Genomic DNA, 22421 nt, shown 5'->3' with positions numbered 1-22421 from the left:
AGCCTCGGCTTTCTCTCTCCTCAGTCAAAAGAAATGAAATAAATCACACTCTGGACGCGATTACTTTAATTGTGTGATGTTATTGTCGAGGCACTGGCACACAATTTGCCCCAAATCATGTTTGTGAGTCAAATTAGAGGTCTAGTATTTACCAAGTTAATGTATTTGGCCATTCTGCTTCTGCATATATGACACAACTTGCTTTATGTTTGAACACGGTTGGCTTCTTTACATATAGAGAAGATATTCCATTCACGTCAAAATATCGCATTTGAGCTTTTGATGCAGATATTGACATTTTATATAACATAACATCCATCCATCCATTCTGTATAACTGCGATTCTCTTCCCCCTGACTTCATAACACATATCATGACCCTGAGAGCCGGTACAACTCTACAATCAATGCATTTCCTACGTATTGAAATCTAGCAAAATAACGCTTTCTCTTCTTCTATCAGAGATGACGACGACATCAACGACGTTGCGTCCATGGCCGGGGTCAACCTGAACGAAGAGAGCGCACGTATACTCGCCACCAACTCAGAGCTGGTGGGAACGCATATCCGGTCGTGTAAAGACGAGGCCTTCCTGCACCCGGGCCTGCTGCATCGGAGAATCCTGGAAACGGGTGAGACAAAGACAAAACAGGTGTACTTATATAAACCAGAATGGACGTGGAATGTTGCTGTTATCTTTATTTACACAGAAACCCCCGCCCCCAGAAAATCCAGGCCAGTTTGAGTGTGTTTGAGATGAAAACCTTTGTGTTGTCTTTTGTGTATGGAACATGGCGTCTCTGCATTTATAGTGTCATCACAAAAGACAGTTTTGATTTCTCTCTCCTTCAGAGGCTCGGGCCAAGCCTTTTCTTGTTTGGCCTCAGCTTAAATTTGATACACTTAACAATTCTTTCACCTCCTTTAATGAATTCTTCAGTGGCTGTCTGAACTCGGCGGACCCCAGGCAGGCACATAAATACTTTATGGGTTTGTCTTTTGAAGGCTGGCTGTCAGATTGTCCTCTGGACTAAAGGAGCAGAGTTTAGAGGAATGAGACTTGGCAGGGAGATTTTGATTCACTCTCTCTTTTTAGTGGGTCCTGACACACTGATCGCACACAGTAATGCACATGTTCATCAATACAGTCGAGGTGGTTTGGTTTGTTTGGAGCACTGGAGCGATAGTGTCTTCATTACCCCCTTTTTTTTTTGTTGTTGCTACTGGCGCAAAATGTTATTGCTTGTAATACACTTTGGGCTCTCGCATGATGAAACCTGTGAAAAAAAAAGATAATGAGCTTTATTACTCAAAATAAAAGCGTGCCTCTTGTTCTTTTACACGTGCACGATATCAGAAAACGCACAGCTTAATTCCACGTGATGGGGGAGTCGAGCTCTGTCCTCCTTTTTCTATCTCAATTTAAGTATCTTCAGTGTTGCGTGGAGTCCCGGAGGTTGTGATTCGTTACGTGGACTCTCTCTGGTTGTTATCCCGTCACCCTGGGGCAGAAACCTTGTTTAAAAATATAAATCTTGACTTCAGGGGGGGGCACACAGCGTGGTACAGGGGCAGGAGGCTAGAGTGCCCCCTGCTGGGGAAGTGGCACTTACGCAGCTTTGTTGTGTCAGTGATTGGCCTTGCTGAGCTCCCAGCTGACAGCAGTCCGAGGGAGGCTCCCCCGGCCTGCCAGCTCCACTCAATCAGAGTGGCCGGGCAGCTCCGGGTCTCTACACACACACACACACACACACACACACACACACACACACACACACACACACACACACACACACACCATCATAGAGCTCCACTGCACCACTGAAAACCCCTCGAAAACTTTTCTCCCACATGCAGGTGGCCTACAGGTTAAGTGTGGCAAACCCCCTTATACTCCTTCCTGCTTCCTGTGTCCTTCACTGACCCCTCCCCCCCATGCCTCCTCTCTTCTTCTTTTTATGCTTCTTTGTTCTCTTTATGTTCTCCAGGAAATTAATTTAATCGGTGGTTTGATTCTACTTTTCCCCCCCGTGCTATCTTTTTTTGCTCTTTTCTCTTTTTTACTAATGGAATTCTTTATTTTCTTCTTTATGTCTTTCTGTTTCTTGTTTCTTTTCCTTTCTTATTTATGCCCTGCAAACAAATCCACCCCTCCGCCCCTCTCGAAAAAAGAAAATCTCCCTCTCCTTGTAAGTCTTCGGGCTTGTCCTTGAGCTGGAGAGTGTGTGTGTGTGTGTGTGTGTGTGTGTGTTATGCAGCAAGCAGGACTCCAGCACCCCTATCTCAGGAACCAGAACATAGGCACAGCTGGAGCTCTTTGGAAAAGCTTCTCAAAGTAAATGATAGTCCACTGATACCTCCAAGGTGTACACACACACACACACACACACACACACACACACACACACACACACACACACACACACACACAAGCACATTCTGTAGGTGCATATGCCAAAATCAGAGAGACAGATACACAGGACAGCAAATAAACACACTTATATCTTCTGAAAACTTATATATATGTATGTATGTGTGTGTAATATTCCTTCATGATCATTCTGAATAACAACAACAACGTTTGTATCGTAGTTTGCATTCTTTGTGTGCGTCTGCGCCTAATTGACTCGGAGCACAAAGGAAGCGCCTGATGCTGTGTTGATGCGATGTTGGTTTTACTGTCAGTGTGTATATGTGTACAGCTACACAGCAACAGATTACACTCACAGCAGCACAATACCTAACATACAATACATACAATCAAACTACGTGTCCCTAAACAACCTCTTCTCCAATTTTCTCCCCTTTGCCCACACTGCTCATATAACAGTACACACTTTGCCTGTATTTGTTTTCTTGGTTTTGCATGTCACTTACTCAAAAGTGCTTAATTCATTGTAATGTAACCCACGTAAAGCAGAATATCAAAGACAAACTGAAAACAAACTCTTAATACATGCACTGGTGAAAGCGCTTAAAGGCTTTGGGATCACAGCGGTCAGCCGCCTGGAGAACCATCCTAACTGAAAAAGGAGCCCGTGGGATTCAGCCAACAGGACAGTAAGACCAGGTTTCTGCACTTTTAAAAACCAGCTGAACCCTAAAAGCCGGAAAACATATCAGAATGAGTTTGTAGCCAAGTCCACTTAGCATAGAGAGGTCATGTGGGTTAACACGAAGCTGTAAACAAGAGTGATGAAGTGGAAGGGAAAGATAAGGTCTCACCCCAAAGGCAGCACAAGCAAACATGTAATATGTTTTACAAGTGGACAGTAGATCCTCACACAGTGGGTCTCCAGCTCAATGTGGCACTTTTCGCTTTTTGTTTATTCGCCGCAAACTTTGGCGTATAATGTAAAAGAGCACATTTGATAACACGCGATATAAATCAGAACGTGTCCCCCTTTTGTTCTCGCGCGTCTTTCTCTCCAGTAGAAATTAAAGTAACGTTTTTAAAAGCTTCTGATTCTCCAGGCTGTTTCCTTTCATTTCTAGGTGAATGATAATGATTTATGTTTTTAAGAATGCGTTTGCGCTCAGAGAAATGTAACTCTCCCTCTTTCCCCGTCTGACTCGCTTTAAACGTTCTCTAAAATATTAATATCCCTTAAAGATCGTATTTTGCGCTAAAGAGCCTGTTAGTGTTTTTTTTTTATATTCCCCCAGTTCACCTTGTGACACTGCCACACGTGTCGTCGCCATGGTTATAAGACTGTAACAGAGCTCCCCTCCATTCTTTTCAAAGCAGTATATGCATTGTTCAACTGATTTAAATAATTGGTGTGGTTTACTTAAAAGGGCGCCAGAGAGAAAATTATGTTAATGGCATAATTTAAAACGAAGTTGGAAACAGATAGTAACCTCACCAAAGCCGGCCCCTCACATCTCCTTTGTTATGACTTTCCGATGAGTTTTGCTCGGAGCAAACTAAATTATCCTCTATCCCGCGAAAAAAAAAGAGATGGTCAATGTCGTTTACACACTCCAAGGAGTTTAGCGAGTTGATTCACGTTGCATTCTGGGAAACAAATTAACTTTTCTGTGTGATGAGTCCTGTTTTCTGCCAGTTAATTGCACATACTAATCCAGGGAGTGTGTGTACTGTATGTGTGTGGGGAGGAGAAGGTGTGGGAATGCGGCGGTTGGTGCTCTGAGAGTATGTGTGTATGTGTGTGTGTGTGTGTGTGTGTGTGTGTGTGTGTGTGCGTTACTCCCCAAAAACAATTACCTTATGCCTGCTCAGCTGTTGTTTTTCTCATTTATTTTTTTGTCCTTGTTTCTTCTTTTGTCTTCTTTTTTTTCTTGGTTACTGGAATATTTTCACAGTGCCGTGACCTCTTTACTGTTGCATTCTCACAGTATAAAGGTGACCATCAAATAATTGTAGCGTACTGTAATTACTTCAGCTGTTTAATGCTTAAATTATTCCCTAAACATTTTCACAAATACGTCTGCTGGTGTGAAATTGTGGCGTTTCCACCGGCAGCTCTGTGCTCTATTTTGGTTTCGTCTCCGTTCTCCATTTTATTTATTCATCATCGACTGTCCTCATCCACTTACTGATGTATTGTTAGGAAACATGGTCGCCTGCTTTGTGCTGAACTGCTTGTGCCTTTTGTGACACGGTGCTTCTCTGATTTCTCTTTGTTTTATGCTGTTGTTAATTGCTTCTGCAATGACCCAATTTTCCTGCAAGGGCCATTAATGCTGCCATATGTAGCATTGTTACACCAATTAGGGATAAGATGATACTCCATCCTGTGTTGACGACGATGCTAGGATGTATTTATTTACTGTTGTTCTGTTTTAAAAATGTAACATTGCAAGTGAAATCTCTGCTGATGTATTTTAAATCTTGAGGGAATTGATTGTGAAGATGAAGATTCAGTGAAGTGAAGTCAAATCTTGGTCAAAATCACAGAAACTAACAGAATCTCTGCTGCCAGGGAGATGCTGATGCCAAGAATGTATTGATTGTTTCAGTTTTGTAGTTGTGTGTACATACGTGTGTGTTAACCTGTGTGTTTACATTGCGTGTCATTCTCAGCCAAGAAGTTTGGCGTGACGGAGGTTCCCATGGAGGCGGTGACGTTCATCTCTCATGCCGCGCAGTCACGGCTCCGCACTGTGGTGGAGAAGGTTTCTACTATCGCACAACACCGACTGGACTCCTGTAAGGTAAACAAACAAACACACACACATTCACACACATTCACACACATTCACACACATTCACGTCGATCTGAATCCTTCCTTCTTCCTCCACTGCTGTTAAACTAAATACTAAATCTAAATCTTACATTTGAGACTCTGGGGTTAACAAATCACTGATTGGTGGAAAACAATGTCTGGCTTGAGCAATTTCTTAGTAAGCATACTTCTCATGTACACACATACACACACGCACACACTGTCCATGTGCCAATGTCCAATATGGACAAGCTGGGACAGTGCATCGACTTTCACACAGAGTCTTGTTGTCATCTAACATTAGCATACACACACACACACACACACACACACACACACACACACACACACACACACACACACACACACACAGGCAGATCTTCCATATGAAGCCTCTTCTCTCTCTATCTTATCCCTCTAGCTGATAAACAGGTTAGCTCAGGTAAAACTTTTATATAAAACACTTCTAAGGTACCAGCCTGTGTGTGTGTGTGTGTGTGTGTGTTTCTCCTCATTGGTGACTCTTAATCTGCCAGTGAAACCATATAACCACATATAATTGGTATACAGCATTGTTGGGAGAACTGGTGGGGAAACTTTGAAAATGTGTTTTCTCCTGATGCCGAGAAGGGAGGAAGAGAAGGAGGGAGGAAGAACCCCGCTCCAGCTGTCCCCGTCTTCTCCCGCGCTCCGTCTTTCCGCTCTTTCCTATCCTTTTTTGTGGTTTTGTAAATGAGGTGTGTGTGAGACGCATGAATCTCTGTGAAGCCACTTTGTTGACATCAGCGGGAAAGAAAAAGAGACCAAAAGACGAAAGCGGCCTTAAAGAGCAACCGGGCTTCAGTGGCGGCGACGGCAGGAGCCTCGGCAAGAGTGCAGGCTCAGCGCTGCAACAAAGTGGAGGCAGGGAGAGAGGGAGGATGAGAGAGAGAGAGAGAGAGAGAGTGGGAGAGAGAGAGACAGAGAGAGGGAGGGAGAGAGAGAGGGGGGTGGGGGTGTTGGCGATGAGCTTTCTCTGATGTGTCTTTGTGCTCTGTGCCACCCCGCTTCTCACATCCACACACACACATACACGCACACATATTCGTGTCACACACACACACAGACACGCACTGACAACATCACACGCTGAGAGAAAAGAGAATTATAGAAAAATCCACTGATAGAGGAGTGAAGAGGGAGCACAGAGCTCCATAGGAGGCGTACAGTCACACACACACACACACACACACACACACACACACACACACACACACACACACACACACACGTGAAATAAACTATTATCCGGAAAACTTTTGATAAATCATAAACTTTGTTTTTTTCCTTTTAAACTCACATTTCCATTTCCCACATGGGAAATGGAAATGTGAGTCTGTAAATAACAAAAGTTAGTTTGCTCAAGTCTGCTGTGGTACAGAGTCTCAGGTGGACCTATTTACCGTGTGTTAAGTGTAACAGCAGCGACGGTCCACAGGGAGTAAAGAATGTTTTATTTTCACTTTTGTTCCTTTTTAATTTCATTTTACAATCCATGTGTATTTATTGAAATGTCCCTTTTTGTTGATTGAGTCCTTGCACTTCATTGGGGCTCCTGCTGAGCGGCAAATATCTGACATGTTTGTAATTATGATAAATATAAAGCAGTGAATGTGCTGGTGCTCTGTGATACTCAGGTGATGTGTGTATGAACGAGGTCACTGACCTGTAGCAGCATTCTGACTGTTCTCTAAACTCTTTGTGTCTCTTACAGTGTAGAGAACAGTCGCTGATTCTCTCCACTTTTTGTTAAAAATTTGCCACGTGTTTTGTGTTAAAGGTCAAATAGAGGTTGTAGTGTTTTGTTTGCAGTGTTCTATTCTTTCCGTCCATTTATTGATCTAACTGGATCCTGATGGATTGACGGCTTCACTTGGGGCTCTGGACTCAGGGGCTCTGGACTTGGTGTCCGAAGCCTCAGAAGGGTCCGGTGAGCTCGCTTCCGTTGTTGACATGGCAATGATTTGTCCCTCTGTCTGCCCGTCAGGACGACGAGAGCTACGAGCAGTCTGCAGAGGTTCGCTCTCAGCTTCGCTTCTTCGAGCAGCTGGAGAGAATGGAGAAGCAGAGGAAGGACGAGCAGGAGAGAGAGATCCTGCTGAAGGCCGCTAAGGTAAGTTACCGGCATGAGTGTCCAGTGTGTGTTTGTGCGTGTGTGTGTGTGAGAGAGAGTAGTTACTGGATGTCCCTATGCAACAGTGCGTGGCTATGTTTATACGCCTGTGTGTGTGTGTGTGTGTGTGGCACATGCACATGTTGCTCCTGTGCAGGCCCTGACAGATGAATTAGAGTGTGACACCAGTGGATGGAGTGACCTCCCCGCGTCCTCCCAGGCTCCTGGCCCCAGGGCTCCTCTGTCCTGCCTCCTCCTCCCCGGACACACTGAGGGGGAGGGGGGAGGGGGCTGTACACCATGTAACCCCCATGCACCATGCAACACACACAGACACACAGACACACACCACACCTCACCTGCAAAACATCTCTTTATCACAGCTCAGATGAAACAAAGAGCATTAAGTTTAGCACTTGACATAATGAGGTGGCAAGTGTTCTCTACAGCAAAGGCAGGAGATGTGTGTGTGTGTGGATTAATTAATACCCATTGTAAGGATAAAACATTTAAAAAGCGGATGAAAATGCTGAAACTTTCCAAGATCCAATCGAGAGCATCTGTAGTTTTGTCTGTAACAAACAAACAGGTAGAGACAGAGAGAGAGACGTTCCCTCCTATAAGATCAAACAGGGGCTTCACCATTTTGAACAAATTCAGTCAATTCTATCGGCATGGTTTTGTTTATAATTCTGCACTTCATACCTCCAATGGGAAAAGAAACTTTGTTCATTTCAGAGTTACAGAGTCATTATATTGTGATGCATCTGAATGTGTAGATTGACCTGAAAAGCCTGCGTGTCATCACCAAAGAATAACCGACAAAACAAAGCTCAGGTGTGAATATTACTGTAGCCTTAATTAGTTTACTTTTAGTAAAGAAAAATCTAATGATAGAAAACATAGGAGGATTTAACACCTTATGTGCACCGGCTGATAGATGACAGAAAAGTCATCACACGTTGAAAAATATCCAGCATTTTCTGCACTAACATAGGCAATTAAAGCTACTTTATACAAATTGGCAGTGAGGCTCATGGATCTGTGGAATGCACACGATTGTTCTAAAAAAGGTTCTAAAATTTGTAAAAAATCACTATTGACCAGAGAAAGAGAGAGGGAATCTTTAGCAAATGAAAATGGCCCGCGGTGCCACATTAGCAGAAAGCTAGGTTAATTTAATTAATTTTGAATGGAGCCAATGTCCCACAGTAAAGATTCTCATTGCGGCACACCTCGCCGTCTTAATTGCGTTATTATGTTCTGGCCCTGCCATGCAGGATATTAGAAAATCCTCTATTTGATGAACACTGGCCACACAAACCTCCTGACCTCCACAGCCACATCGCCTCGTTCACGGCTGTGAAAAAAGACATTGCCTCAGCAGGAAACAACACTGTAAATGTGTTGTTATAAAAGCAATAGTAATGCGTTTAGGTCCCTTCTGTCAGTCCTCAGTTCTACTTGGTTGAACAATGTAATTCTTTTTTAGTTTTTTTACTGTGAAAAGCTGTTTTCATTAACAGGAATGAAGTGAAGAAGTTTTGCGATTTTTAAATTCTGGCTGAGTTCTTGTTGCAGGGGCTTCAGCCGCGGGGCTGTTTGGATTGCAAGAGGGTAGTTTGACTTTACAGAGCCATGTCTGTGACTTTTTGGCCCCTGTTGCCATGGCATTTCAGTTCAAGAGTAAGTTTTGAAAGCAAATGTTATCCTAATGAGTGTACAGTAAAATACAGGAACATTTAGTACAGTAACTTTACTTTTAAAACCATGGATGCCATTTCTTTTATACCGCCTCTATTATTCTATGGACAAAGTCTCACTCTGTCATAAACAGTATGTTGTAGCAGTGTGTGGCTCTCATCCAAGCTTCTCCTTATCTATTTCATGGGTTTGTTGAAGGAAATTTAAAGGGAAAATCCACCCTTAAACACTTTAACCTCTCCAAATCATAATGCATAACAGACATCATTGTGTAAATATGTTGACTTACAACATCTATCACTATTAACTTGACACAAAAACACTGATATTGATTCATGGAGATTTGAGATTTTTCCACATTGAATACTGTAATTTGCATACCAGACTAAACCACTTTAGTGAATATAAATCATTACTATACAATTTATAATCACTAGTTCCAATATTTGATGTAATGATGATTGATGATTAATGATGATTAATGAATATCTAAACCAAAGCTCAAACACATTTCTAAGGGAAACATTATGAATGAAACAGGATGAAATTGAAACCACATCTCAAAATAATACCTACCATGCATAATAATAAGGATAATAAACTCTTTAACCTCATCAGGCGTGTGGCGTTTCCCTTTATTAAATAACTCTGTACGTGTGTGAGCTAAAGGCCTTAAATATAAACTTAATTGAGTGTCCCACCCTCCGCTAAACACAACAAAGCCTGCCCGGTCCCCCTCTCTCCCCTCTGTGCTGTGTGTAAGGGGGAAACCAGGGCAGCTGACAGCAGAGATGTAAAGCATGCCAGTGGCACCGCTGCCCTCTGTAAACACTCCATCTGTACCCGCGCCTCCCACACCCACACCCACCTCCCCGCTCGCGTCTCTCCCCGCGCCCGCTAATTTGACCTCTTTGAATACAACCCTACCAAAATAAATCCCCCCCCCTTGTCCCCCCTCGCCCCGCCTCCCTCCTCTGTGCTGTCCATTTAAAATATGACTCAAGTCTTGAGGGACGCTGTGGCCGACCGGAGGGCAAACACATTAGTCTTAGTTGAGATACCGACCAGTACGTGAACCGCCTGATATATTTAAAGCCAATTAGCAAGCAGGGCTATGGAAGAGTCGCTCTCTGTCCATAAGATGAGGAAGATGAGGGGAGGAAAGAGAGAAAGCAAGACAGTAAATGCAGGAGTGATTTGGTGTGTGTGAGGCTCGTCGTTCAATCTGATTGTTTTGGCAGAAACAAATTAAATACTGAAAATATAGCAGATTAACTGTAATATTGTAAGATAAGGTGCAGTGTAAAGGATGAAGAGACTCCAAATCCCACACACTACTCAAACAAAGCCTTAATTTAACGATCATTTTGCACCTTTAAGTTCTTTTCCTGACGTTTTGCATGGACCGGACCACACCTCCAAGTCAAAGCTGTGCAGATTGTGTCCACCCAGTGAGTGTGTGTGTGGCTCCATCATCAGTATCAGCTGCAGTGGTCAGACAGACGGCTGGCTGTGTGGTGAAGGATTCCCAGGGACAAATACATTCACCCAGATCACCTGATTAAAATAAAAGTGCTGTGTTGTTACGCCTGGGACACACACACACACACACACACACACACACACACACACACACACACGCACACACACTCACACATACACACACACACACACACACACACACACACACACACACACACACACACACACACACACACACACACAGAGCAATGGATAATCACACTGGCACACACACACACACAGCAATGGATAATCACACAGATACACTCACTGCCACTGATACTCACCAGTGTGTGTGTGTGTGTGTGTGCTGGCTGGTGCAGAATTTTTAATAACCTCTTTTGATTAGAATCCCCCTCCAGCGGCTTATTTAGGGCTGGATTTGGAGCGGGTTTAAAGGCCACTGCCCTCAGGGGGCCGCTCCATTGCACTTCTCTGAATTCTAATACGATGTCCTTGACACCTCTGTATCCTGTTCCCATTTTGCACTATTTTTGCTGCAGCAGCAACAGATGACTGGTGTGTGTGTGTGTGTGAGTAGGGGGGCAGGAGGGGGTTTGGGGGGGGGTGATGGTGGTCTCCTTAAACCAGCTGTTAACCTGTGTTTTTCCTCTCCCCCCCTCCTTAATTCCAGAGTCGCTCCAGGCAAGAGGACCCAGAGCAAGCGCGACTGAAACAGAAAGCTAAGGAGGTAAGCTGCTGTGGAGATCATTACCCTTGACATTTCCCCCCGACTCGGCCGTATTAATTTTTCATGCCTCGCTACATATGTAATGCCATTTAAAGACGGACTTTAAAAAAAAGTTTGAGGAATTATTCGTGCCGATTGCCGCCCGTGCGTGTGTGGAAAATGATTTTCCGCACACCAAAGGAGCTCTGCACTTCCTCCACCCTTCGTCTTCTTCTTCTTCCTCCGCTTCACCCTCTTCGTCATCGCAAAAGGGCTGGAATTTTGCCCGACTGCTTTTTCGCTGAGGCTTCTTTGATAAACGTGCTATCAGATGAAGGGTTAGACTCCTACTTCACTTTATTCTCCATCCATATTTAACTCCTGGTTTGTCATTTTTAACAAATCTCTGACTCATTTGTGTCGCTTTCCAACACCTCAGAGACAATTGAACATTTAAACAAAACAGGTAATTGGTAAAACAAAACTCTAATCTTTTGGTACCACAACACAATATACAGTATATATTTTTAATATCTTTGTCTAGGAGCTAAACTGCAGCAGGAGTTCAATAAAGCTAAGCTGACTAAAAAAAACAAGACTTTAAAGATGAAAAACAGCCGAAGTATGAATTTATTGTCACAACAAAGGATTGAAATAAGTTAATTCCCCAAGTAATAGACCAACGTACGTGCTTAGGTGGAGCAATCTCTGACACGTTTCAACTGAAGCTGTGCGCTGCAGTTGGTAGTACGACGCCACATCCTCCTCATTTTAAGATCAAGTCTTGGCGATGAATTCCCAGCGGAATCCAGAAAGTAGACCACTCTTCTTCTCTTCTCGTGGTTGAATTATGTTGTTTACGCAAACAAAAGAGTTCAGTCACAACGAGGAAGTTTGCCTTTTTTCTTTGTTCATCCGGAAAAGTGGGAAAATAACTTCACTGGGCTGTTTTTAGTCCTTATCAAGGTGAGGAGGATCAAGAGGAGTGTGTGCAGGTACCACAGAGTTTCTAAGTAGGCAGGAGGATAAAACAAACGTGGATCAGTTGTTGTTGGAGTCAAACTTCCGCAGCAGGTACAGATTCTTCTTCTTCACTCTTTTTAAAAAAGCCTCACGCTCGTCCGAGTAAAGTTTACCGAGCACGTACGCACTTTTTTTTATCTGCGGCTCCAATTTACTCTGCGCTCCACACATTTACAACAACTGTCTTCAAATCTTCACCACTCTCTTAAGCGGTTACACCTTACTGTAAGTGCCTTGCTTAAGGGCACCTGAGCGTTTATTGCTGAGCCGTAGCTCTGCGTCTTTTCTACTTTCCCTAGCCGAGTCTGCCGTGTTGAACTTGTGACCTTGGAGTGACAGGTCCAGCGGCGAGGGCTCTGTCTTTTTCTCTAGCGTCTAGCGTGGAGATCTTTTCTAGCGACGGTGAGCCCCGCTGCAGTTTAGAACATTCACACGAGGTCTCAGCCTACCCATAAGCCCCACATATGCAAATGAAGCGGCGTAATAGGCAGCGCGATAGGTTGGCCCCAGGGTCTGTGTGATCAAAGTGGATCTCCTCCCTGTTAAGTGGCAGTCCGCTCGTCATCTGGATACGGCCAGATTAGCACCTCGTGAAGAGACGCCGCGCGCACGTGTGCACATTTTCATTTCCATATGAAATTTTAAAGAGGGGGTTTGGAAATTGTTACTTTATGTAACGCCATCTCCCGCAAGACAGAGACGAGGAAATCTCCCACCCGCCCTGCTACCCTCTAACCACACACACACACACACACATACACACACGCACACACACAACACACGCTCTTCCTCCCACCTCACCTCTTTTCTTTTTTGCTTAATGGCCGTCGTTTCTCAGCCCCCGTACCTCTCCGGTTTTCATCACCTGACTGGCTCAAGGGGACAGAGCTGGCTGTTTGTGTCACTGCAGAGTCTGTCGGCAGCTCACACATCTGCGCAAATTTCATCAGGATAATGAGCCCGAGCTACTCTTCCAGGCGTATGGGCAGAGGAGCCAGGCTCTTTTTTAAAGCCTCTCTCTCCCCCGAACACACACACAACACACACACACACACACACATATGCACCACTACCACCTCCACCAAACAATCATCATTTTGGATAGAGGGAATGACAATGTGTTGTAGTCTTGAACCAAGTGTCGGCGCTTGAATGGAGCTGGCACATGATGTGTTTGTTAAGGGGCAGGTGCAGCGTGTTGAGAGCGGTGAGGTCGTTCGTGGCTACTTGACTCATTTCACCGCCACACACTGCCGACGATTAAGACTCAACCAGTTCATAACGTCATACACTCCGCATATGCTACTCACATAGATTAAGGCAATAAACTTCAATCTCAAAAAGCGTGTTTAAGCAAAATAAATCTACCTGTTTTCAATCACAGCTTATCGCAGCAATGACGTGATACAAAACTAATCTATTTAATTCATTGTCATTCAGTATTAATTGATCTTATGCTCATGTATTGCGGCTAATTAATTACTGGTCAACATTTAAAGCACATACAGGATTCCATTTCCTTCCATTTCTTTATTTTAAATGCTGATTTTAGCTCTTTCTTTTATTTGTTTTTGTAAATCCTGCACTGTTTTGTATTTGTCATCGTTCCCCTTTGACCCCCCCTTCACTGCAGCGCTCCGTTCTCGCTGTGTTTGAAAGGAACGCTGGTTCATAATGGAATGAGTGGTTAAGTTGAGCCGCATACGAAGACATGAGTCATAATCATCAGTGCGCAGCTGAACATGTGGGATGGTTTCCTCGCTGCTTAGACAGTTGTTGAGTCACTGTTCACTGTTCACTGTTCGAGTACATTTGGAAGTGGGCTCACAATTTGCTCTGTTTTGTCCATCTTTAGGTACAAAAGGCTGAGCAAGGGTCCCTGTAATTACTGTAGGATAAATATAACATCAACCATTGATTCACAGCCCGTTGAGACACACACACACACACACACACACACACACAGAACTGCTCTGTGATGGTGTTGTTATGTGATGTGTGAGGATCTAGGTTGGCAGATCTGAGTGTGGTGTGAATGGCAACAACCAGATATTATTCAGTACCAGCACTTTCAAATCTGGTTAAGCTCATTTATTATTCCACATCATGCATTGTCTTTTTTGGTTTCTATGAGCTTTCCTCTTCAGCCCCAATTGTCAACTCAAGACATTACATAATAATCACAAACCCTTTATCCCCACTACTGATGCAGTAAGAATAGCAAAATCCTCTCTCTGTGTATCGGTATTTGCACCAGCAACCCACATTCTTGTCACTACTAGCACTGCTGGCTGGTCAGAGTATTTTTTTTTGCGTGAGAGACAGGCAGAGCATTCTAGCGCCTCTGTTTCCTCCATTCACCACCATTTGGCCGAAAGGTCAGATGAGCTATTTCAGAAATGCCCCCAGTGAAAATCAATGGGCAAAACGAGGAGCTCAGTTCCTGTTTGTTGTTGTTGGTGGTAGTGGGTCTGTGTGTTCTGTCTGTTCCAACACTGAGGCAGGAGCCCGGGCAATGCCTAATCATGGGGGGTAGAATGGGAGAGCGAGAGAGAGAGAGAGAGAGAGAGAGAGAGAGAGAGAAAGATAGAGAGAGGAGACTTGGGAGGGGAGAGGCAGAGAGAGATAGAGAGGGAGTTAAGGCCAATAGAGATACATCACAGTGTCAGACACACAGACACACTGCGGCCACAGATTCATCATTGCGGCCGCGTCTGCAGGCGCAACTGGACACAGGAAACAAGTGAACAGAGGAGGAGTGGAGAGGGGATAGCAAAAGAGGGTACAGGAGAGGAAGAAAGACAAATTGGCTTCTACAGCTGCCCAAAATCTGCCTCTAAACTCAGCTGTAAAGGCACACACACACACACAAGTCCCTTTATTCTCCATTGTATGTAATCGTAAATGTGATTTGGTGAAAGACCCAACAAGGATGCAGATTTAAGCACCCTACTTGCTTTATCTAAGGTTGCAAAATGATTTTCCAGCAGTGCACCAAAGGTAAGCAACAGGGGATTTGACACACTGACATACTGAGGCAGCAACTGAGAAGTAACTGAATGAAACGGTGACATTTAAATGGAGTTGTGAATAGAGAGAGATGACATTTTAATTCAAGGTGTAAATGAGGCCTATCATTATCCTGCTGTAAAGTGCAGGTCAGAGAGGTTTAATGTCAATGTTCAGAATGTAATTGTGTCATTGAAGACGGAATGAAAACATAAGAACAAAGGAAACAGGAAGAACTTCTAAACTTTGACTTATGGAAGGAGAACTGACTCAACATGGATGTGCTCTTTTAGTATTTCACATGTTTTTAAACCAATTCCTTGAAAACCTTCATTGCAGTAAGTGAGGATGAATGAGAAAGTACTTTGCTATCATTTTCTCTTCCTTAAGCCGTTGAGGTGATCAAAGCGCTCCCTTGGCTCCCACTTGCTCCGCTGGAACTGCAGACTGGAAGACTTTGGTTTGAGTGAGTGAGAGAAATAGCATGAAGATTAGTCAAACCGCCCCGGATAGATAAAGGTTAAAAATGTTAACACAGTTCCCTCCCCCGCTGATATTCCCAATCACTGTGTGAGACTTTTAAATGATGCGGGAGTGAAGACACGCACCTCCTCTCCTCTCCTCTCCTCTCCTCCCCTCTTCTCTCCTCTCCTCTCCTCTCCTCTCCTCTCCTCTCCTCTCCTCTCCTCTCCTCTCTAAGGGCATGATCCAAGTTTCGTGTTAAACCGTCCAGCTGTCCAATGGGACCCTTTTTTTTTGTTAGAATAATTTTCCTCAAATATTTTTTCTTCTTCAGGCATTGCAAATTTTCAAGACATTTTTTCCTTTTTCGCCCATTTGAGCTCACCGGCACGACTCGCAATATCATCAACCTCCAACAAATTAATTCTGCCCTTGCTGAACTTTGAACCTGGCATTGGCAATTAAGCCAGCCTGCATTTATACTTCCTGCCTCGCTGTATGTTAGAGAACCTTTGACTTGAAATAAATGCACACCCATAGTCAATTTCAACATATTTACCCTCATTACACACATACCAAGGATCTAGTCATATGAATGTAGAGCATGTTATTTAAATCCCAACCCTCCCTTTCACCTCGATGCACCAGGCCTAAACACACACTCACATGTGTCTTGATTGGCCTGGAATCCTCCACAGGTGACCGGGTCAGGATGAGGCTGGAATCCACCCACACTGAAAGCTCCCATCACCCAGTGCCTCCCACCTCTAGAGAGGAGAGGAGACAATGTAGCAGCGCCTTAAGTTTGTATTTATTTATTTATTTTTATTAGCCTAGTTCTAGCTGCGAGTTCACATGCTCTCCTCCTCTTCCTCTGGCCCTCCACAAACTGCTCTGCTCAAAAGAGGCGCTGGCTCCCCCCCCCTAGCAGGCAAGCCTCAGGGCAAAGAGCCCTCTCGCTGACACCCTCCTCCTCCTCTTCTCCTCCTCCTCCTCGCTCCCTTTCTGTGCTGACTTTCAAAGAGAATTCCGGCTGGTTTGTGTGTCCCAATTCATAGTAGTTATATTCTTCATCTCTGCCCTTCTGGCTTTTTCCTTAACTCACAGATATACAATAGCTTAATGTGAATCAAGGCTGTTAGCTCTCACAGTCACCATGATCCGCTTTAGGGAACCGTAAAGTTCTATAGTTGATGTATAGTTGGATTCTTGAGGATTTCAGGTATGACACTTGTATGTGCGTGACATTTTAGGATCACTTGATGAAGACGTCCTCAACATGTGCAGGCTACTTCATTGTGCCGCAGCCATATTTTTATTTGTTGCTTTGTTGTAGTCTAGAGTTGAGCTCTTCCCTTCCAGACATGTTACATGAAAAAAAAAATATAAGAAGGCTTTACAAGTACCTTTGGTGTTCCTGTGTGTTTTTGAATATTACAAAGTGCATAAATGAGAGGGAAAACAACAAAAAAGGAGATTTTTTCTTTGCCTCAAAGGGAAGATAGCAGCTCTTCTCCTCGCTGTACAAGCCTGTAGGTTCACTTTTCTCTTTGTGAGCCCGAGCACTCCTTGGGACTGGAGCGACAGGGGAATTGGGCGTGCTGAGCTACGCTGGTGGCGAGGTGCCATCCTCCTCTGCCTGGGATAAGAGCGAGCGGGAGGCAGGAGGCAGGACACGTTTCAATTAGGCGGCAAATACCACACAAGTAGGATAGAAGGGAAGGAATAGAGAGAAAAAAAACCCTATCTCTTCCCTACTCCAGCTCACTTCACCTTCCTGACCTCTCCCCAAAACACACTTCCCCGAACCAGTCTGCCCCACCTTTTCCTATCCTTTTTCCATTTGAAATAAAAGGTGTCATTTCGATGGAATTCATAGGGGAAGGACGGTTGCGGGGGTCTTTGTGAGGTGATGCTAAGTGTGCCAGCTCAGCCTGCATGTTTCCATTAGATTGTCATGTTGGCTAATTAGAGAGCGGCAGCATGATTCACCTTGTTAATTAGGAGGACTTGCACACCATGTGCCCGGGGGCGGTATGGGGAAGAGGAGCCCAGCCTCAGAGCCTGCTAGTCGCCTGCTGCCTATGAAGATTCCTCTTCTCATCTACCTTCCTTTCACTCTTTTTTTTTTTTTGATTTGGAAATGAATAAATCATTGAGATCGTCCTCTCTGCGAGTGTGAATATCTGAGTTCTCATCTTTTCCTGGATGCAAATTAGACATGATCAATAGAAGGTGACGAGCAGCGAATCTAAATGTAAAAAAAAAAAAAAAGAAAGAAAGAGAGGAAGACGAGGAGAGAGAAGACTGCTAGACGAAGCACACCGACGCGGAATGAGACAAAGCGAGAGAACATTTAAAGTAGGACATTTTCCCTTAGATAAGCAGTATTTTTAATGATCACCGCTCTCCTCCCGTCGCTCCGGTGTAATACCTTCACATTCTGCTTAACACTGATTTCTGCCTCCATCGTTAAATTCCTTTTCTGTGGCGAAAACCATTGCGCAAATATTACGATTTAGAAAATTCATACCAACTCCGACATGAGTATTTCCACACATTCTATGTGCACATTTTGCATTTATTCACTCCATATGCTTTAATTCCGGCAAATAAGTTGCAGATGAGGAGAAACCGTCGGGTCATGATAGTGACACACATAATGACCTCAGCTCCAGGGACGGCCGAAGGCTTTGAATAATTGGTCCTACGCCCTGGAAACACTTCTGACATACGCAGATTTAGAGGAAACGTAACAGTAAGAGCCAACAATATAAGCTCATGCTTTTGTTTTGAATTCATTTCCATACATAACATGATATAGGCTTAACTTTCAACAGATTCACTGGAATATTTAAGATCATGTGGGTTGAAAAAGGCTTGGAAGCGTTAGTTTTGTCTCTGTAATACAGTGGTATAAACCTTGACCTTGGTTTATTGTGTTATTTCAGAGAACTGATAATGAATTGAATTCTTTTTTGATCAATTCAGCGCTCAGTTGTGTACAAAAGAGGAATAAAAAATACTTATATATGCAAATTGTGTATACATATCATTATAAATTCAGCGTAGAATAGAAGACAGTACATCTTAACGTATCTCAGTAAGGCCAAATAGACATGACAGCTTGTGATACAAGACTATACCATCTTGCATACAGATTAGAGAAATACATTATATTACATCTTTAAACACAACAGTCTGCATTTTGTCTTGAGGAACATCGCTATGTGTAATTATAGAATTCTGCTGATGAACTCTTACATGGCTTCGTGCAGTTTGAACACCAAAACTCGCCCACATCAGCTGGTCAGGGCTGAACTTCTCTCTTTGTAGCGTCTAAGTACAGATGGAGAAGTGAGACCTGATTGGTTACTGCAAATGGCCCTTTCTCCCTCCAGCAAACTAACTGCCAGGCACTTCACATGAGGAAAGGCCTCAAGATGCAGCTCGCAGATGTTCACGTAATGTCGGCCATGTGGGTGTCAGGTGAATAAAATCTATGGATTACAGAAATGCAGGAAACACATGCCACGCTCATTTTAAGGAGCTGAAAACTCACTACAGTCTGTGATTCTGACTATTGCCTTTGCCTTTTGCCACAAAAGATAATTTTAGAATTTCTTCCACCATCTGCAGATTTGATCTTAGCTCAGCTAGATATTTTCTGCTGTATTTTCTTATTGTAATAAGGCACTAAATTTGGCTTTGGCTCTGGCTTCATGCCATGTTGTAAGCCAATAACGTGAAAACACAAATACGACATAAAATACTTGAGTATTTTTCGGAATGTATTTTTCTGTAGGTCGACTTAACCTCCAACTATGACACAGTAATGAAATTTCACAGGTTACTAAGTAGACAATGACCATCACCCTATGTTCCAGCCTATAGATGAGCTCTGCTTAGTGTATATGGTTGACTACTAACATTGTAATGTAAGAGATTTGACTCCCAATGGAACTAATCGATGCTTATCATGCATGCATTTTTCTAAGGTTCTTTGGGGAAAAGCATCTGCGAGAAGTGACATATGTTGTGTCTATATATTGAGTAGTTCCCTGCTGTGTCCTGTTTCGACCAGAACTGTGATGGGGGGTGAGAGGGAGAGAGAGGGATGAAGAGAAAGACAGACAGACAGACAGAGAGAGAATGAGAGAGAGAGAGAGAGAGAGAGAGAGAGAGAGAGAGAGAGAGACCAATTGAAATCCAATGGCTCCTATTATACTGTGGTCTTTTTCAGGGCAGAAAGCCCTTTAGCTTCCTTCACAGCCCCGTAGCTGCTTGTGACGTCAAGCAGCGCGTGTTCTGCTCTATCAAAGACATCTGTCTGTAAGCGTCTGGAGCGGCCGTGAGCAGCCCCCCAGGCCAGGAGGAGGGAGGGGGAGGGAGGCAGAGAGGGAGGAAGAGAGGGCGGCTGGTTGGTCGTAGAGAAAAGCCTTTGTTAAAAAGAACAGAGCAGAACAGCAGGTTGGCCATCATTTCTTCTGCAACTTCCCTTCTCTTCCATACGAGCTGAACGGACTAATCGAAGGTCCTTTGGACATCCGCATAAAGGAGCAAACTCCTTCTTCTTGTGTTGAGAATAAAAGCTCCACCGATTACTTACTCTATTCTTGACACAGGAAGGAAATCTTTATTGATGTATTAACATAAATGTACTTGGGTGTTGGAAGTTAGACAAAATAATTTCAGAATAGGGAACAGTTGACTGTAAAAATAGTAATAACAGGAAGAGATCAGATTGTTAATGTGCACTCACTGGGCCTTAACCAGGATGGAACCAGGTTTTTATTACACTGATGTGAAAAAACAGACCAACTTTTTCTTGGCATAATTAATGATTATGCTCATGGAAAAGCAAAGTAAGCCCAAACCATTTTTTCCAGTGTTAACAGCAGACACTCCTACTTAACTGTGGATGTAATATGAGATATGGATAAAGGAAATAAATAAAGTGGTTATAAATTCAGCAAAAGTGAGTGAAGCTCTCACCACTTGAGACCTGAGAAGACACTTTAAAAAGGTTTTGGTTAGTTAGTTTTTGAAGTTGTGTTTAAATTATTGAATCATTAATGACAGCAGAGTGTGAAAAGTATCAATCTTGGTTCACTGGAAACCCACTACAGTGCTTTCCATCTAAACACCAACATGTGACTAAATAAAGCGTTTCCATGTGTTGCTCATGTGGTGACTATTAACTGATATGGAATTAGCAGGGCAGTGACTGTAAGAGAGCCTCGGGACTCATAGTTCTCCTACTTATTATCTGGGAAATGTGCATATTTATGTACATTAAGTCAAGTCAAGTTTATTTGTACAGTCCAATATCACATGCAATGTCTCAACAGGCTTTATAGGCCAATACAACGACTCCCGGCCAGGCCAAAGCTCTCTGAAGACATTTTCCATTTCCCCCCACATTCACCTTAACATTACTACCTGACACGCTGCGTTTAAGCTATTTAAAAATGTTTAAACACCTCTTTCTAGCATGCAGCAGCTGCAGCCATCTATTGATTCAAGATACTGTTGGGTGTCTTGAAAATGTTCTCCATCTGCTGACCTTTGCTAATAATTTGACTTTTACAAGTCCCAGTTCCCTCTCTCAAAAGGGCATACAGGAAGACTGGAAACACCGGTATTTAAGTGACTTTGGAACACAAAATATTAAGGCGATGACATTGATTAGACCTGGCAAATGTATGGATCCTGCCACCATGGTTATTTTTCCAATCTGGGATGAATCTCTTCAGTGACCTTTGCAGCTTTTGGTGATGTTATTATGTGCAGTGTAGAGCAGACAGGGAGGGAGGAAGTAGTCCTGTGCTATTTGGTCACAGTGGACCTCTCACGTTTCTATGTGATCCAAATACGTCATAGACCTGCACTACAAAGTCATTTAATCTGGAAAAAGCTGCTAATTACAATAAAAACAAAGCAGCTTAGTTTATTGCTTTATGAATGGACCGCTGTTGCAATTGTTTGCTACGACATCATATGACAACCCCATGACACAAACTCTTAGTAAAGAAGAACAGTGGTGGCACATAGAAAGTTAGTGGCATGTAGGGAAACACATGATGGACCGATCTACAGTGAGGACAAAAGGTGACGTTCTCTCATATAGCTTATTGTTGTTAGGCGTCTCCATCTGTATGTCCGTGTCTGTGTGTCACGGATGATTGCACGGTAAATAAGCTCAGATTGCAATGGTCAAACTTCCTCAGGAGAAAAAAATAAAATCACATTAAACATTGGCTCAACTCCGGCCTGTATCAGTCGGTCCTCATGGAAGGAAGGTAGACACAGCCTAGTGGCACCAGATTGAAATCAGATATCAGTCTCCCAGTGTCACGGCGGCCTCTTCACTGACGGGAAACGCAGACTGCAGGGTTGCAGATGGTGAAATGAAGTCTTCATTTATCATACAGTCATAAATCTGAAATTGCAGGCAGTTGCTGTGGGCGCTAGGAGCCCATGCCTGGTGCCAACTGCCAGGCAGAGATGCCGGCATCCTGGTGCCATCAGTGAGATAGCGGACCTATCTCGCTCAATCCCTTTCTTCTGCTCGTTTGTTCCGTCCCGGCTCACTTTGAGGCAGGTTTCTTTAAGGTCAGGCCGGGGGGAGATTGGTGTGTTGTTTGTGGCGAAGTCTAACAAGGTTAGCATTGATAACATTAATGCTAC

At 43.6% G+C, this 22421-nt stretch overlaps 1 protein-coding gene across 1 annotated transcript in view; it reads left to right on the top strand.

Moving 5' to 3' along the window:
• LOC143004489 (transcription initiation factor TFIID subunit 4) overlaps nt 1-22421 on the top strand; it is a 67478-nt gene that overhangs the window by 21634 nt on the left and 23423 nt on the right. The window contains exons 9-12 of the mRNA XM_076155394.1: nt 463-632; nt 5048-5178; nt 7217-7342; nt 11202-11258. Coding sequence (XP_076011509.1) covers nt 463-632; nt 5048-5178; nt 7217-7342; nt 11202-11258 — 484 coding nt within the window. The remainder of the gene's footprint in view (nt 1-462; nt 633-5047; nt 5179-7216; nt 7343-11201; nt 11259-22421) is intronic.

The sequence above is a fragment of the Genypterus blacodes genome, unplaced genomic scaffold, assembly GCF_046128005.1.
Source record: "Genypterus blacodes isolate CSIRO-AG114 ecotype Tasmania unplaced genomic scaffold, CSIRO-AGI_Gbla_v1 ptg000067l_1, whole genome shotgun sequence".
Classification (NCBI taxonomy): domain Eukaryota; kingdom Metazoa; phylum Chordata; class Actinopteri; order Ophidiiformes; family Ophidiidae; genus Genypterus; species Genypterus blacodes.
Note: the sequence above shows the minus strand (reverse complement) of the source record. Positions and strands in the feature narration are given on the sequence as shown.